General features: G+C 37.2%; 1 protein-coding gene across 1 annotated transcript in view; it reads right to left on the bottom strand.

Moving 5' to 3' along the window:
• Positions 1-15,787, bottom strand: part of LOC149193980 (replication factor C subunit 2-like) — a 231,982-nt gene extending 216,195 nt beyond the window's left edge. The window contains exons 1-4 of the mRNA XM_089407118.1: positions 15,638-15,787; positions 15,461-15,560; positions 15,293-15,371; positions 15,072-15,151 (exon numbers count right to left, since the gene is read on the bottom strand). Of these exons, the coding sequence (XP_089263244.1) occupies positions 15,072-15,151; positions 15,293-15,371; positions 15,461-15,504 (203 nt within the window). The 5' untranslated portion in view covers positions 15,505-15,560; positions 15,638-15,787. The remainder of the gene's footprint in view (positions 1-15,071; positions 15,152-15,292; positions 15,372-15,460; positions 15,561-15,637) is intronic.
• Between the last annotated feature and the right edge of the window lie 1,199 nt (positions 15,788-16,986).

Here is a 16,986-nt window from a genome sequence, read left to right as displayed (position 1 = left end):
TGAAGAATTTCTCATAAGAAGAATTCGGATTTGTAACTCATTTGTATAGCATCATATCAACTAGCATTGTTATATAGCAAGGCCTTGACTAACAGCTTTATCTATCCACAATATCAGAGCAAAATGATGGTGAGACCAATGATTTATAGGCATACTCATCATTCTCTCTAAGAACATACCCCACCCAGGTTCACTCAGGATATGCTCCATAAGGACTATTCTTTTCTTGGACTCCCCAGTCCCACAAAGAATATCGGTCCTCCACGACTACTCTTACTGTTGGATGCCCTATCTCATCCTCAAAGAGCATCAGATGCCAAATGATTACACAATCCTCCATTCTGTCTTCCCAAGTGAAGAACAGAATAACGTGTCTATCTCTCCTTTTCAAACCATGAGGTTTTATTCCATTAAAGGAATGTAGCTAAGCTTCCTGCTTAGGAATTTTCCAAGTTTCTTCCAAGTAAGAAACTTCTTCTCAGGCTCCCTCATAACCAGGGACCTATCGCAGCTCCTTATGTGGAGATCCTGAAACAACCGGCTGCTTGAAGAGCTCCTTCCTTCGATGTCATAAATTTCTTTTTCGTCAAGGAGTCTTCATCTTTGGGAACTTCTATATAGGGCACAGATCATCCATCACTTTATTCATGAGTTAGTCATGTCTTCAACTCATCAGAAAGTGATCCATCAGATTTTCCATTTGGCTTTGCTTCATGTCATTCTGCTTTCATGCCATATTTTTCAGAAGGACATTACATCCTTCTATATGATCTGCTTGGAAATCATTCACGGATCTTCCCTTCGACAGTCCTACATAAGCCCAAACAAATGTTAATTCAAAAATAATCAATGAACACTTCAAATCAAAATTACCTTTGTGATGATCTTTCACCATGACATCTTCCTGTAAGTGTCGACATCCTGCATGCAGATTGACACATCTCCCACAGATATTCTTTGTCAAGGGTCTTTATCTTTTTTTTCCAACTTCCATCAGAGTCTTCACATCTTTCCGAGAGATATTCTAGTCACATCTTCTTGGACTTCGGATGTTGAATGCCTTCTACCATCGTTGCATATTATCACGATCTCTTCCTATTTTTTCTTACACACTACATTCCCAGGAGCTTCCAATCAGAGTTCCTTGATTGTAGTCAGCTTCCTCACGATTCATATGAGAACATATTATGTGGATTTCATCTAGTGTGACTTATGCCTTCCTGCATCTTTTCAGAGGAGGAGATCCTTTTACCTTGATCATGCTTCTCAAGATAGAAGTAATGATCCATGTTACCTGCAACCATACGACATGACATTATAATATTAAATACAAGCATACATACCTCATTTACCTTTAGGTCATCTAGGCTTCTTTCAGCAGCTTCCTTGATTGAAAAGATCTTCAACCCCTTGATCTACTTTATCTCTCATGTGACCATACCATCATCCCATGAACTCCACAAATTGGAGTTTCTAATGAAACACTTGCTTCCTCTCTAGATCGGTGAATCCTCCAATGAGGATTCCATCTCGCATATCCTTATTCAGCAGATGTTTCCCTTTTCACTAATGTATGATGAGACTTGTCTTGGATGACTTCTTTCGTTGATCTTTCAATGAGGTCACCAAGAGCAATATCCTTCAAAGTTGACTATCAAATATCCTTCATGTTTCCTATGATGATGTCACGAGCTCTTGTTTCCAATGCTTCCATGATGCCACGATGCATCTTATTATTTATTATAGCCATATCCTATAACATAAGATTTAGAAGCTCTGTCAAGCCCCTTTGAGAGGGAGACTATCTCAAACCTAGAGATCTCTTACTTCCTCTTTTCTTGGACTTCTTCTTTTCAACTTCCTCCACTTCTTCGATGATATGGGCTTCTTTTCTTTCTTTTGATATTGTCCTGTTAGGACAATATTTCCTATAAAGTCCTTAGTCTTTACTTCCATAGCATTGAATCTCAGCTATGCTCTTCTTTCTTTCCTGAGGACCAGAATTTTCCAAACTTCCTTTCCTTCCAGCAAATGTTTGATTCCTTAACCTTCAACACCTTTGCCCTCAACTTGTCTTCTTCTATCTTGCATAGAAATCACAAGTTTGTCGAATGAGGTAACTTTCTTATCCCCATGGATATTTGTTACCTTGATCATCAGTTAGTGCATTTTAGATCAATGGTGATTATCTTCTTATCATCTCTCCCAGATCTCGTAGATGAGATCTTATGAAGATATCCCTTCATTCTTTGATACCTTCAATTTTGTGTAGATCAAATCTAAGTCATGTGACCTGCATCTTCAGAGAATGTTCTTACGAGCATATCATATCTCTTTGATTTCTCCAATATTGCTATATGAGGGGACCTTTCATAAGAATCCCTTTCCATAAATTTAGAGGAGACCTTTTTCATTGATGTGTTCAATAACTTCACTTTCTTCGAGGACTATGTCTATCCTCCTTTTTCATGCAAGGTATTTCGATGACCAACTAGCTTATAGATCTCCTTGCAAACACGAAGTCATTTTACCAAATTTATTTAAAGAAAGAAAGAGACTTACTTGACAAGTCAAGATGAAATCTTCATCTTGATCTTTTGATGATGGTTGAAGAAGATGTATCGGTGCTCCCTCTTGGATGATCTTCTTCCAAATGAAAAAGCCTTTCTTCAATAGAAAAGGTTGCTCCTTTTGATGAGGATGATTTGTTGCTTCCTCGGATGATCTTCTCCAAGGATAAGGACAAGGATCCTTGCTTGCTTTGAAGATGATGCCTTCTAGCCTTCAAGATACTTCGATTTCTTTGGTAGTGAATGAGTACAAATCAGATTTGTTTCTAGGGTTTCAAGTTTCTTCAAGATGATGTGATCTTCATCTTTAAAGTTCTTCGAGCTACCTTGCTTTGTAGATAACTTGATGATGACTAGAGGATCCAAAACTTTTGTTGTTGTAGATTGCTTCTTTGATCTAGGGTTTGATGCTTCAATGTAGATCTTGATCTTTTGCTTTGATAACCTTCTTGAAACTCGATCCTTGAATGTTTCTTTGATTAGATGCCCTTCCTTTGACTTCAGCGCCTTACCTCTGATACCATGTTGAGAAATCTAGGGCATTAGTATTAGATGATTTCTCTTCTTTGGTGACTGCTTGTGAATGCTTTTACAAGATTATGTTAGGATCTTCTATACGTTAGATTCTTAGTGTTCTTCTTCATCAAACAGTGACCAATGCAAAAACATAAATAGACAAGAGACATAGCATGTAAGCTATGAGCCAAGGCCAAAACCTCTCACTCTTTGAGAGGAAAACCCGCACAAATTCTTCTTATGGAGATTCCAATTGACGAATACCAAGACCAAGACCCCTGACCTATTAGCCACTCCATGATCAAGACACAAGTCCTCTTCTACTTTTGTCTTCTAGATTCCTCTTCCACTGTTGAGACTACATCACTAGAGACCTTCATTGTAATAGCAATGAGAGAGCTCTGAAATCCATCAATGTAATATCATTAAGAACCTTATCATTGTATTGTAATCATGTCCGAATTGCAGCATCATTGAGACTATGACTTGAGCGAGGTTAGCACTAGATTCTTCTTATTGTGCCAATACCAAGGATTCTTTTTCTAAACAGAACTTGATCCGAAACATAGTCTTCTTACTTCTTATGAGGGTTGTTTTCAACCTAATTGTTTGTGTTTGCAAGTGATTGAAGGCCTAAACATTGCCAAATCATTCCTCTTTGGTGCCCCAAAATTGTCTCAACTTGGCATACTTAGCATTGAAGCAAGGCCATAAGGCCTAAAGGGTTTGCTCTCTACCTATCATCTCTCTATTCTTGATTGTCATAAATGTTCAGATATGATATAAAGTTTGCAGTGGCATAATCATCTCATAATCACCTTAAAGAGATCGTAAAACTAATCCTAATAAGCCTAAGACACTTAAAGATTATTGCATATTAACTTAAGAGCTTAATCAATATTGTCTTGGCTAATTTACAAGTGATTTTTGGGATTGTTTTCATAGTGACTGTGGGATGATCTAATTGGCATAAGTATTTATTGAAGTCTGGTGCATCTTCTTAATGGTCATTGAATGATAAAAGCATTGGTTAAATGATTGCATTAGTCTCTCTTTGATCTTGAGGATAGGCTAGTACTCTTGCATACTAACTCTTGCATTACTCATTTTTGCATCCTTGCATCCTTGCATAACATCTCATAGTTAGTTAAATGCATTTGTTGGTCTTTTCTTACATTGCATATCATTGTTAGCAATCTCATTGCTCTATTGGTGCTTGTTGCTATTGTGCTTAAGAATCATTAAAGTTGTTCTTGTTTCTAATTAATAAGTAACATAAGCATAAGAGAACTATAATAAGAACTCTAATTGACACATTAATAAACACTAATAAGCACCTTGGATCATTGAGTAATTAACATTGCTAGCCTTGTTTCATTGGGATAATCTCTAAGTGTCTTCTAAAGTGCTTCATTTACTGCCATTGTCGTCTTGTGATTTTGAATATTTGAAATATCTTGGTTGCAAGCGGTCTAATATTGTTGATTCGAGCATTTTACCTTTTTTGTAATCTCATTGAAGCAATTTAACATCATTTGCATCTTCATCCTAAGTTAGAAGTGCATATTAAAAATTTACCTCCAAGCATAAGCTTGGTTGTAAGAGAGATAGGATCGCCTTCTTCACCCAATTCGCTAAGGTTAGACCCTCATTTGCAGTGAACATAGGTGACATTTCAGTTTTCTTGTGGGAAATCCCTTGTAGGAACAAAGGCATCTGGGTCGTTAGAACTCCAGGGGAGGTATCATTAATGAGGCCTTAGCCTCCTTATTAAATTTCCAGATTGCTCTATGTTGTTACAATTACTTTAGCCCAATTCAATTCTTCAATTAACATTTTTTATCAATAATTAATATTTCCAATCATCAACAATAATTGATGATAGAACAATAAATGCAATGACAAAGGAGACAATCAACACATCAACAAGAGACACCAAATTTTCGGTCAATGACAGGGAAAAACCCACTACGGGGAAAACCCTTTATAATTCTTCTTCTATTAGATTGTCATAAAATGTTCAGTAGATAGTACAATGGGCCTAATACAAAATCATCCAACAAAATTAACCCAACAACATTCAGAAATATGTTCCCAGCATCAATATAGATTAGAGACAACTTTTCCTGTCTACAGTCGAAAGTTGAATTTTGGCCATAGATCCCAATCGCATGGAAGAAGAGATATGCATGCAATTGAGAGCTTCCAACCACATTGTTAAGCCTGCAAGCCTACAATTATAACCGAAATCTGCCTGTGTCAAGCCCGCGGTCAGAAACCAAAACCCTAAAAGACATGCGAGACTCGGACCCTGTAATCTCGGACTTGTACAAACCAAATTTCTCAACCCAGCCTCAGACATGTGCAAACCAATCAATGAAGAAGAGAAGAAGAAGATGCTTGGTGATATCCAAATGAGCTTGAAGTCACTTGTATTTATAGGCTTCCAAGGGTGTCAATTTTCCTGTTAGGGCTTACCTGTCCATATGTGCACATGTGGGCTTTTCTTCAAAAGTACACTTTCCCTTATCCAAATTGAGTGCTTCAATAGTCAAAATTAGTCCTCTCAAAAAGAGGAATCTCATCCCATGGTTCAAATTTGTCACTGACATGCCAAAATTAACACTCCTTCCAGTGGACTTCTCTATACAACTTGCGTTCGTGACTAGCTTCAAAATAATTGAGAGGAAGGGTTCACCTAGATTAGGCATTTAATTTAAAAATAACCAAGATCTTGCATCTCACATTAGGATAGATCATGCACTTCATCTAAGACAGATTTTGCATCTTGCAGCAACAGTTCATTCGATATATTAATCTTTATAGTGCAATACTTTCTAATTTCAAGGCACTGGTCTATCACTTATATCTTGAGAATCTAATCGATTGTGCTTAATAATTTTACTTGTCACATAATTCTAATTCAAGTTGCTAGGACATTCAGTTGTATCTCCTAAACTTGTTGGTTTCCAACGGGTTCCTCATCATTCCATCTATAGGGACTACCCCCCTTAGCCTGCATTTAGGAGATAGCTTAAATGGAGAAGGCAGGGATATGAGTGACAACCCCTTCCCTGAGCGTTATTGCCTTGGGAGTACAGTTCGGGCGACAACAAGACCTTTGCCCCAAAAGCTAGATATTCGTCTATCAAGGCTATTGCAGCACTGATGGGGTGGAGGATCCATCGAATGGACTTTAAAACAACATTTCTCAATGGGGTTGTTGAGGAGGACATTTATGTTGAGCAACAGGAGGGATTTGAGACATGCAACAAGGATACTCACGTTTGCAAACGCAAGAGATCCTTGTATGGGTTCAAACAGGCTCCACAGGCATGGTATGCTCAGATAGACAATTACCTTCAAGGATTGGGCTTCACCAAGAGTGAAGTGGACCCCAACCTCTACTACATTATTGTTGGAGGTGAGCCGCTTATTTTGGTGCTATATGTGGACGATCTAATTTTGACAGGCGCAAATAAGCTCATCCAAGAGTGCAAGAGCAATCTTGCAAGCGAGTTTGAGATGAAGGATATGGGACCGATGCACGATTTCCTTTGGCTGGAAGTTTGGCTGGGTGATGGAGAGATCTTCTTGGGGCATGGCAAGTATGCCCTGAAGATTCTAAGAAGACTTCACATGCAGGATTGCAAGCCCGTGACTAATCCTCTAGTCACATCTTCTTGGCGCAGGGCAAGTACGCCCTAAAGATTCTGAGAAGACTTCACATGCAAAATTGCAAGCCCATGATGATGCCTCTAGTCACAGACTGAAGGAAGGTGGATACATCTAGATCGGAGCGAGTGGATCATTTACTTTACTAATAGTTGATTGGGTCGCTAATGTATTTGGTAAACACGCAGCGTGACATATGTTTTGCAATTAACTCTTTGAGCCAATTTAGGGTCAAGCTATGTTACCGGAATTCAAATACGGATACGGATCTGAATCCGCTATCTTTTTGAAAATCTAGGATCAGGATATGGCAAGGATATGTCACGTACAAATAAATAAAATATAATAATATTTTTTAAATTTTAAAAAGCACTTTAGAGTTCAAAAATCAAATACTCCATGAAACCATCAAACACTTTTAGAACTGAAACCATTAGATATATTATAAATATGAAGACTGAAACACTGAAATGATGCATCCTCCCTCATACAAAGTAACAAAAAGGATCATAATATCATAAATGATAATAGTAAATACATTTACATATCCTCAAATGGATCTATATCTTCTGCATATTGCAACTCTACATCATGAATAGATGATGAGGGTCCTAGAATGTAGGAAGTTGCATCAGTAGGTTGGACTGGTGGTGGAACAATATCCTCAAGTAAGTTGAGATGAGTCATGGCATTTAGTGTTAGGTTCAAGTTAGAGATCTTAGGCTCCACATCCCACATCCTGCTCGAACCTTTTTTATACTCTGGTTCAACATGTGATAGAAAATGGAGGTTGGAATGGACATACATAAGATCCTCAGCCTTTGTCGCTCCCAGCCTGTTTCGCTTCACTAAATGGATGAAGCCATATGTACTCCAATTCCTCTCAGCTGACGAGGAACTAGCAACCTGTGATAAGAACCTGGTGGCTAGAGTAGAGAGATGAACGTTATCCCCACCATGGAAGCCCCACCAAGTAATAGGATCAAGATGCCCTCGATCGTCCATAGCTACGAGATCTGAAAAGTTGCCAGTAGATTGTACAAACTCTCCAAATTCTTGGCGAACTTCCATTGCAACTCCCATATCTCTATAAATTTTCCTCAAAGTTGTCTTGTATCCTTGTACCACTTCAAAATCCTTGTTTGGCGCTCTTCTACCAGGTAAAGACAAAATTTTGGAATGATAGTATTTAGAGGGCAATGCATATGCCAAAATGTGTAATGGTGTGGTCATTTTGTTCCACCTTTCTGTAACTATGTCCTTCACTAAATAATAGAATGTTTCATAAGGGTCATTTTCACTTGCCTTGATAATTTCCTTTATCCTCTCCAACATACTATCAATGTTTTCATAAACTTCCCCCAAGCAAGGTGTATTTGTATCAAATGCCCTGATCAAGGTCAAGATTGGTTCAGTGAACAGTAGAAGGTATTGGACCTTGACCCACCATGCATCATCAAGAATGATGGACTTGATTTTTTTCCCTCTATCAAAAGTGGAAGTCCTCCATGATTCCCAAAGAGAGTCAATGACCATTGCTTGTAATGCTTGCCTCACCTCCACAAGCCTCTTTATGACAAGAGTGTGGGAGGCAAAACGAGTTTCAGCAACCTACAAGTTTCAAAATGACAAAAAGTCAAATCTCAAATGAGAAATCATTTTTAGTTAAAATTAAGAATTTCCAATACAAATTTGAAATAATATTGATTAAAAAATTAATACCTTCAATAGTTCCAACTTTGCAAAACCTTGATATATGGCCTGAGACATTGAATGATTGGTTATGAACATTTGGATTTCTTTTGATGCTACATCATTAATCCATTCAATCTCACCAACCTTGGCAAACATAAAGTTCAATGAATGTACTGCACATGGAGTCCAAAAACTGTGATCATATTGACCCTCCACAATAAAACCTGCAGCTTTACAAACCTGTGCATTCTCCGTAATGACTTGGGCAACATTATGTGGCCCCACACTTTCTATTGATTAATAAGAATTGTGGATATAAAAGATGCATCTTTCTTTATTCTACTACAATCAACAGCCTTCAAAAACATTGTCCCTTGGGGGCATACTGCATTAACATTGATTAATGAGTGGTTTCTTTGGGCTCTCCATCCATCAGAAATGATGGACACCCCTATTTCTGCCCATGTATCCCAAATTGCCTGTAGCTGTCTATCCACGAATTGTCACTATGATGCCAACAAAGTAGTGCAGACTTTTTCATATCCAGGGCTTTTATACCCTTTTGGTGCTTCATTAACTGCCTTAATCATTTGTTGCCAATAAGGGGAACGCACCAAATTGAATGCTGGCCCATTTGCATAGATGCAACAAGCTACATGTTCATCGGCTATGCTGCTACCTTGATTATTGAAACACGTTTCAAGAGGGCCTAGAGTGGGCCTTTTATTAGTTGTGGCAGCAGGCCTAGATGGCAGTGGAGGCCTAGTTGTAGAGCTTTGCACAGGGTGTTTTCCCTTAGCAAGCTTTCTATCAGCAGCTTCTTGTAAAAATGCATAGAATTTCATTTTTCCAGAACTCAAACCTTGGCCAGGTTTGCATTTGCATCTTTTGGCCCGGTGCATACTTGCACCCCTGTGTTAGTTTGACCAGTGAGATGGGCCTTCACTCTAGTATATGAGCCATTTTTTATATCTTGGCATTCATTGCACTTGCATTTAAATGAACCACCTCCAGGATTTTTTCCAATAATCTCCACATACTGCCATAGAGGAGATTTTGGGTTTCTTTTGATGATTTCCCCTTCACTATGCTCATGTTGTGATGGTTCCATAATGATAATGGTTAGGTTACTGCATATAAAATTCAAATTATAATATATTATCAATAAACAATTAAAAATTAAAATACACAATTAATTTATTAAATACATTAAAATTTAAAAAGAAATTTTATTGAAAAAAAAAATTGGAAAGGGGAATTAAAAAGTGTGCTAAATAATATTTAGGCATTTATGATCTTTCATCTCTACTTATGTTATTATATAACATATACATGCTAAAGATGACAAATATAACTTTATAAAGATATATAATATATATTATGGAGAGAACAATAAAATTATAAATGCCTAATGGAGAGAATATATACAAACAAAACATGATAAATAATTAGAACAATAAAATTATAAATGCGGCAATGCCTAATGGAGAGTATATAATATTTATTGTTAATATATATTGGATCAAGGTCAAGATATATAATATGGAGAAAATATATACAATATGGATAGAACAATAATTTAATAAACAACAAAGTTCAAACTACTAATAAGCAATAAACGACAATTTAATAGTTTATTAATAAACTATTTAATAAACTAATATGGAGAGAACAATAATAAATAATTCAATATTTTATGATTTATTTTTAAAAATGGCACTATGGAGAGAACGACTATCGGGCCTTGGCAACGAAAAACAAAACAAAAAATTAGTATTTAACATTTGTGGGTTTACCTTTGTCGGTTGATGGCAACGAAGGCTTCGGCTGAGCATTCCTGGTAGCGACTAAGCGTTCTTGGCGGCAGCGGAGAGTTCCTCTCACAAAGCAAGTTGGCGGCAATGACTAAGTGACGGCTTCCTCGACAGCTCTATCCCGACCGGCGACAGCTTCCTCAATGGCTCTGTCGTTGTACAGTCCTTTTGTTCCAACTTCTTGTCGTTGTGCTCACGAGTTCCAACCTCCAAACACTGCGTTGTTGTGTGAAGCAGGGGCCCAGTTCAATATTTAACAATTGTTGTGTGAAGCAGGGGCCGAGTTCAACATTTAACAGTTGCTGTGTGAAGCAGGGGGATATTCAGTGTGAGTGTCGACAAAGGGGAGGGACCACAAGTTAATAAAGTTAAAAGTTAAAACCTAAAAAAAAAAAAAAAAAAAAACCTAAAGCAACAGTCAACCCATTTCGGCGATTCCAACAACTTGCCAAACTGGCTCGAGATCCATTTCGTCCAAGAATGAGACGTTTCCTAAAACCACAAATCTGCAAGCATCCGTATTTAAGCCGTATTTTGGCAGATCCGGATCCGGATCCGGTTCAGATCCGCGGAACCGCCAATCTTCACCCTTACTATGCCGGATCCGGCAACATAGGGGTCAAGCCTACCAGAGCACATTAGGTTGCTACCAAGCATGTATTGAGATATCTCAACGGGACAATAGAGTACAAATTGTGGTATAGACAGGTTGATGAGATGAGGCTTGAGGGCTTCACAGATGCAAATTGGGCAGGGAGCTTCATAGACAAGAAGAGCACATCAAGATGCACATTCAATGTTGCATCAGCGGTTGTTTCATGGTTCAGCCAGAAGCAGAGATCAGTTTCATTTAGCTCAGCGGAGGCAAAGTACATGACTGCCAATTTGGAAGGGTGCGAAGGTATCGATTGAGGAAGCTTCCAGTGGGCTTGTTTAGACAGAAGTTGGAGGCTACTGTGATCCATTGTGACAATCAGAGCTACATCAAGCTCTTTGAGAATTTATTGTTTGACGGTCGCTCAAAGCACATCGACATATGTTATCATCACATCAAGGATATTGTCCAAAAAGGTATAGTTACACTCCAATATGTACCAACAAAGGAGCAAACAACAGACATTCTCACCAAGGTCTTGCTAAGGACCAAGTTTGTTTACCTCAAAAAGAAGTTGGGTGTAGTGCAAAACACCTTCCTCTCTAAGAGGGAGTGTTGATTAGAGTAGAGAAGTAAGTATTTTGCTTGCCTAAGTGCTAATGCTAGCAGAGGGACCCACAAGACAACCACTTTAGCAGAATATTAATTTATTTAACTATTTCCTAAAGTTGGACTTAGGAAAAATTAAAATTCCTAAGTTAACTTATGATTTAAACTTAGTCCTTCATTATGATTTAATCTTAGTCGTTGAGAGAGATGTTAGGGTTAAGGTTGAAATTATAAGAGGAGATAGAGTAAGTGGCAAGTCAGTTGAGCACAAGCAATGTGTCGAACCAGCGAGAAGAAAAGACTAAGGTTTAGCAGATCCTAATGATTTGGCATCTAGGAGGAAGAGATAGAGTGAGGGTTGAATTGCCTCAGCTCAAACAGCGTTTTCCCAGTCTCCAATTTGCACATGTGTGCAAGGAGGAGAGATATGAGCTCACACGTGTGCGCAAATAAGCAGATCTACATGGTATTTCTGCAAATCAAATGCGCAAAAGGAAGATCAAGTTATCTTGGAGGTTGATCCGTTGTTTTCCTGTGGTAAAAGGGAAGTTCTCCCTTGCTACAATTTTTTGTTTAAAATAAAAAATTAATAATAAAAAACCTTTTGCTAAAGATAATAAACGACACAAAGTTAAAGGTTTTCCCCAGAGTTGGAGTTTCCTAGGTATATCTTGTGTTCTATGTGTGTTTAATGTGTTTGTCTTCAGATTTATTATTTATTTTCCGTTGTGATTGCTAAGTTAGAAAACTTAGCGTATTTGCAATTTAAGTTTCCAAGGCAGCAGATGTTTGTATTTCTGGTTTTACACTTAGAAAGTTGTGAACCAATTACTAGGTTTTAAGAAAATCTAACACATACAAAAACTTCAAACTTTAGAAGAGTAGGAATGTCATACATTTGAAACTTCAAACTCAAGTAAAACAAAATGGTTTTCATTATCAATCATTGATCTCTCTTGCCTTACCAAATATGATGGACATTTTGACCACATCAAATATTAGCTAGTCCAAAATGCATCATTATATTTTGCTATCCAACATGGTGTTGTATGGGGGATGAAAAACTAGAGTTATGGCTTTATTGGGCCCGTGTTAGGGGTCTAACTTCGAAAAATTGATTAATTAATGAGCATTAATTGAGGAAATTGATTTTGCTCTAGAGACTTCCAGAGAAAAGTCACTTGATGGAGTCTAAGATGATCTATGTCATTGATCGTGATTAGATCTTGGTCATTGATGCTCGACGAGAGATTATAAGAAAAAGACGATGGGTTAGAGATAGACACAATTTACAGTTTGCGAGCAACACAGATCAAATTCCTCAGTTCATAGTATTCTGTGAGGGCGCAGTTCGACCTAGGGAAAGAGCATCAAAGAGAGGGAGCAGCAGAGGTTTGGGAGCAAAGATCCAGAGGAGATTTTCTTAAGTTTTCCAGTGTCCAGAGGCAAGAAAAAGGAGGTTGAATTGTCCGCAGAAGAGGTCGATTTGTGCAATGTAAGTTAGCCAATATAGTAGTGCGAGTTGCCATAAGAGGTTTGATTGAGTTGTCGGAGGACGGATCAGTGTCCAGAAGGTAGAGTGAATTCATTCCAGAGGCAAAGGGAGACTAGACATCCAGGCAAATCCAAGGCTATGCGAAATTATTCTGAGCAACAGTGCGCATTTATGGAGGGAGAACGAATTCCAAATAAGGGTGTGAGTTGCCCAAAGAGAGGTCGAATTAGTTGCAGAGAAGACTAGGGTGTCTCTAGTATATTTTGCCAGTGTATTGTCGGAGGTTTGCTAGTTGGGCAACCAATTGTAATTATTTTCCGAAATTGTTGCATAATAATAAAACCCTCATCTGTTGCATCGATTTTCCCTGCGAGGATTTTTCCAGGGACAATTGTCCAAAAACAACGATGTCATTATTTAGTGTGTGTGCATCCATTTCTCAGTTCCGCATTTTTATTTCCGCAACGCATTTTAATTGTGAAGAATTGCAATGTGGTTTATTCGCTAATTATCGTAATAATAATTACATAAGGCAAATAAACTGTTAAATTAGGAGAATAATACTCAATTGTCGTAGTTCAAGGAATTTTCACACATTCGACATTATTATACACGTTAAGATCCTTCTAGTGGTCCAAAAGTCACCTTAATTGAAATTCATATGAAAGAGTTACGCCTCCTAGAAGTTGACCTATACTTAACCATTGTAGTACCTAATGGATGCAGCATCAACCCTACCTACCAACACATGTGGAGCGAGTACAACTCCCATTGCCCACACATGTGACATCAACTCCCACTACCTCATTGCTAAATTGGATACCAAATCAAGTACAAATCAACTTCAAGAGCAAATAGTTAGAATAATGCAAAATAACAAATACTTGGAACTAATCAACAAAATGCTAAGCGATGACACACACATAAGGAAGAGACTACATCAAGAATGTGAAGCAATCTTCCTGCTTTAAAAGAGACACGGAACAACAAAATTTCGAGATTGCAACATGGTACAATACCTATCCCCGGTTCCTCAAAATTAGTACTTTTGTACAAATGTGAGGAATGGAAACCAAACATTCCCAACCATGGGAGGACCGGAGGAATCATATTGAAAAGTTCAAACACGTTCAACAACAAGCTCATTCAAGATTAAACAACTACCTCTTATGCCCATCAAGGCCAAACAAAGTGATTGGCACATACGGTGTTAATGCCACCCATCCCAGTTCAAATCCTGGATAACCCTTGGCACATGATGACAGCATTTGTGTGAAAAGATTGGGGTTATAATGGCAGCCCATGAGTTTCAACCTTGTGTCAAGCAAGTGATATTCTACCTAGTTACTAATTCTCCCAACTAGTTCGGACAAAACAAAAACAACTACCCCTTATGACATTTTGTCGGTTGAAACAAGCCTATATTCACGTGAATTAGAAGGAATGAAGGTGGCAAAATTGGACGGTAGAGAATGGCAACATTAGGAAACAACAGAATTAAGAGGAAAGAGAACACATGGGACCTACAGTGGCAATGATGGTTTCGATACATGCATTATAGACAACAACTGCCCAAAAACAAGACACAGCTCAAATTCTACACAAAACACTACTATAAAAAAGGTAAATGTAAAAGGTACATTAGGAGAAAACGAAAATGTCACATACACAATTTCCACCCAATGGAGGAAATCAAAATTCAAGATTATGTGTATGCACATGTTTCGGACGAAAAAAGCAAGTGGTGACCCAACTAAGCCCAATTTCCTTCAGGCAAGAAAATGTTGGTCGCAATAAATCCCACCCATGATTAGCTCTTGGTTTAGTGACAACGTTTCTTCCGGTAGCAATAGGTTCAAATTTCGAATGGCTCTGGAGGGTGCCTCTATCCCATTTTGTGCGTCATTCACCTTGCTAGATTGTTCCCACTTAGCTTCGTATAGGTGAAGCCATGACTAATGGCCATGAAATCACTCCCATGGACGAAGAATTGAAGTAAAGAGATGGGAAGTGCAAAATGAGGATTGAAGAAAGATACCTTCATACACCAATTACAAATGTAATTTCATTCCTATTGAAGACGAGAGCAACAAGATTCTTACCCGAAAAGCTGGTGTGCGATTGCAAGAGCTGTAGTAGTTTTCCCTGTCCCTGGAGGGCCATAGAAAAGCAAATGTGGCAGCTGCAAACAATAAACAATACCAGGAATCACATACCATAAAAGTATTGAGAAAACAAAAAAAACAAAATAAAGAAGCTAATTCACACAGCTACCACTTGCTGTACATTAAAATAGAAAAAGGATTCAAGGTACATAACTTACATTGCCAGTATCGAGTGTGTTCGTAAGTGCCCTCACAACTTCTTCCTGATGGGCAACATCTTTTACCTGCTTCGGCCTACTGCAAAACCCCCATAACACACAACCCTCAGTATCACGCAACTGAAATTTTAGAAGCAGAAATTTAATTTATCCGGTGAATTTACTTACTACTTCTCCACCCATTGCTGAGAACTAGCGTGAATTGGAGCCATTTTTTGTTGCGAAATCTCGATGATGCCCTACTTAAATCTTGGGAATACAACTCCTCCTGTTCATAATAGAGGCATCAGGCTTCCCGCCTTGTGTTTAACTGGAAAAAACAGAATAAAACTAAACTAAGGTTACCCAAAATCCGCTGCATGATAATGTAGAAGTTAAAGCATCCACATTTATTGATATGCACGAACGGGATTATTTCTTTGATATCACCAATCTACGGATTTGGGCATTTCCGGTGTGATTCCGCTCTCCCCACTTTTTACAAAACGGTTTTCGGAAAAGTGAAAGTTTGATGTGGTTTAAAATGGTGTTCGGGTTAGAGGAGGTGCGACCATCCCCGTTTCCTTTTGGTAGTATTTTGGTGTTAAACAAGGTTTCATCCAGTTCAGCATCTCAGCGTTTTATTTGGGATTAATGTTAGCGTTAAATAAGGTTTCTCTATCTTTGCAAGCAAAAATATGTTTTCTTTCTCATTATGTTTGATTAATATGAGTTAGAGAAATTAAGCAAGTTGCTTAACGTCAACTCATCATGGTTACAAAGTAGTATTTTGAATTTTCACCCTCGGAAAACCCATTCAAATAAACTATGATAGGGACCAAGCTAAGTTAATTCTTTTACATTTATTTCAAGTTTTATTAATTTATTTTTTATAGTCCACTCATGGTTACAAAGTAGTATTTTGAATTTTCACCCTCGGAAAACCCATTCAAATAAACTATGATAGGGACCAAGCTAAGTTATTTCTTTTACATTTATTTCAAGTTTTATTAATTTATTTTTTAGAGTAGTATTGTCATCGTAGTAAATAATATAGTTTTTGAAAGTTTGTATTATTTAAAATATTATTATTGTCATTTTTGGTTATAAATGATATCATCCTTATAAAATATTTTTGTTGTTATTGTTCTGGTTATAAATGATATCATTTTTATATCTTATACCAAGTACTTTGATGATATCATTTTTATAAAATATTATTGTTGCCATTGTCATAATTATAAATGATATCATTTTTATATCTTATACCTTTAAAAGTAGTTTGATATTCATAGTGATTTATATGATTTCCATACACAAGAAATTAGTTTCTAGTAATGTTATGATTCTTTAACATTTTTAAACTTTGACTATGTGTTTATTATAAAGGAAAAGGTAAGGGATATTATCATAATTTTATTGTATGAAGATAAGTGATGTGTATTATGTGATTAAATGAGGATGAGATGTACAATATCCTTACTTATAAATCAATATGGAAAAATGTGTATGTTTATATATGATATAAAAAGATTAAAAAATGTTTATAAACTAGTATGGAACCATCATAGTTAAAAAAAAAAAAAAAGCTTAATAGTAACTGAAAAATAAATAAATATATATTAAAAAAATTTGTAACAAATGCACAAAAGAGAGATACAAGGAATGTCAGTTTTGGAAAGTCAAAGCAAAGATGGACTACAAAATAAAAAATA

The sequence above is a fragment of the Pinus tabuliformis genome, chromosome 2_2 (assembly GCF_031772625.1).
Source record: "Pinus tabuliformis cultivar Carrire ecotype Pingquan chromosome 2_2, CPIR1, whole genome shotgun sequence".
NCBI classification, from domain to species: Eukaryota; Viridiplantae; Streptophyta; class Pinopsida; order Pinales; family Pinaceae; genus Pinus; species Pinus tabuliformis.
Note: the sequence above shows the minus strand (reverse complement) of the source record. Positions and strands in the feature narration are given on the sequence as shown.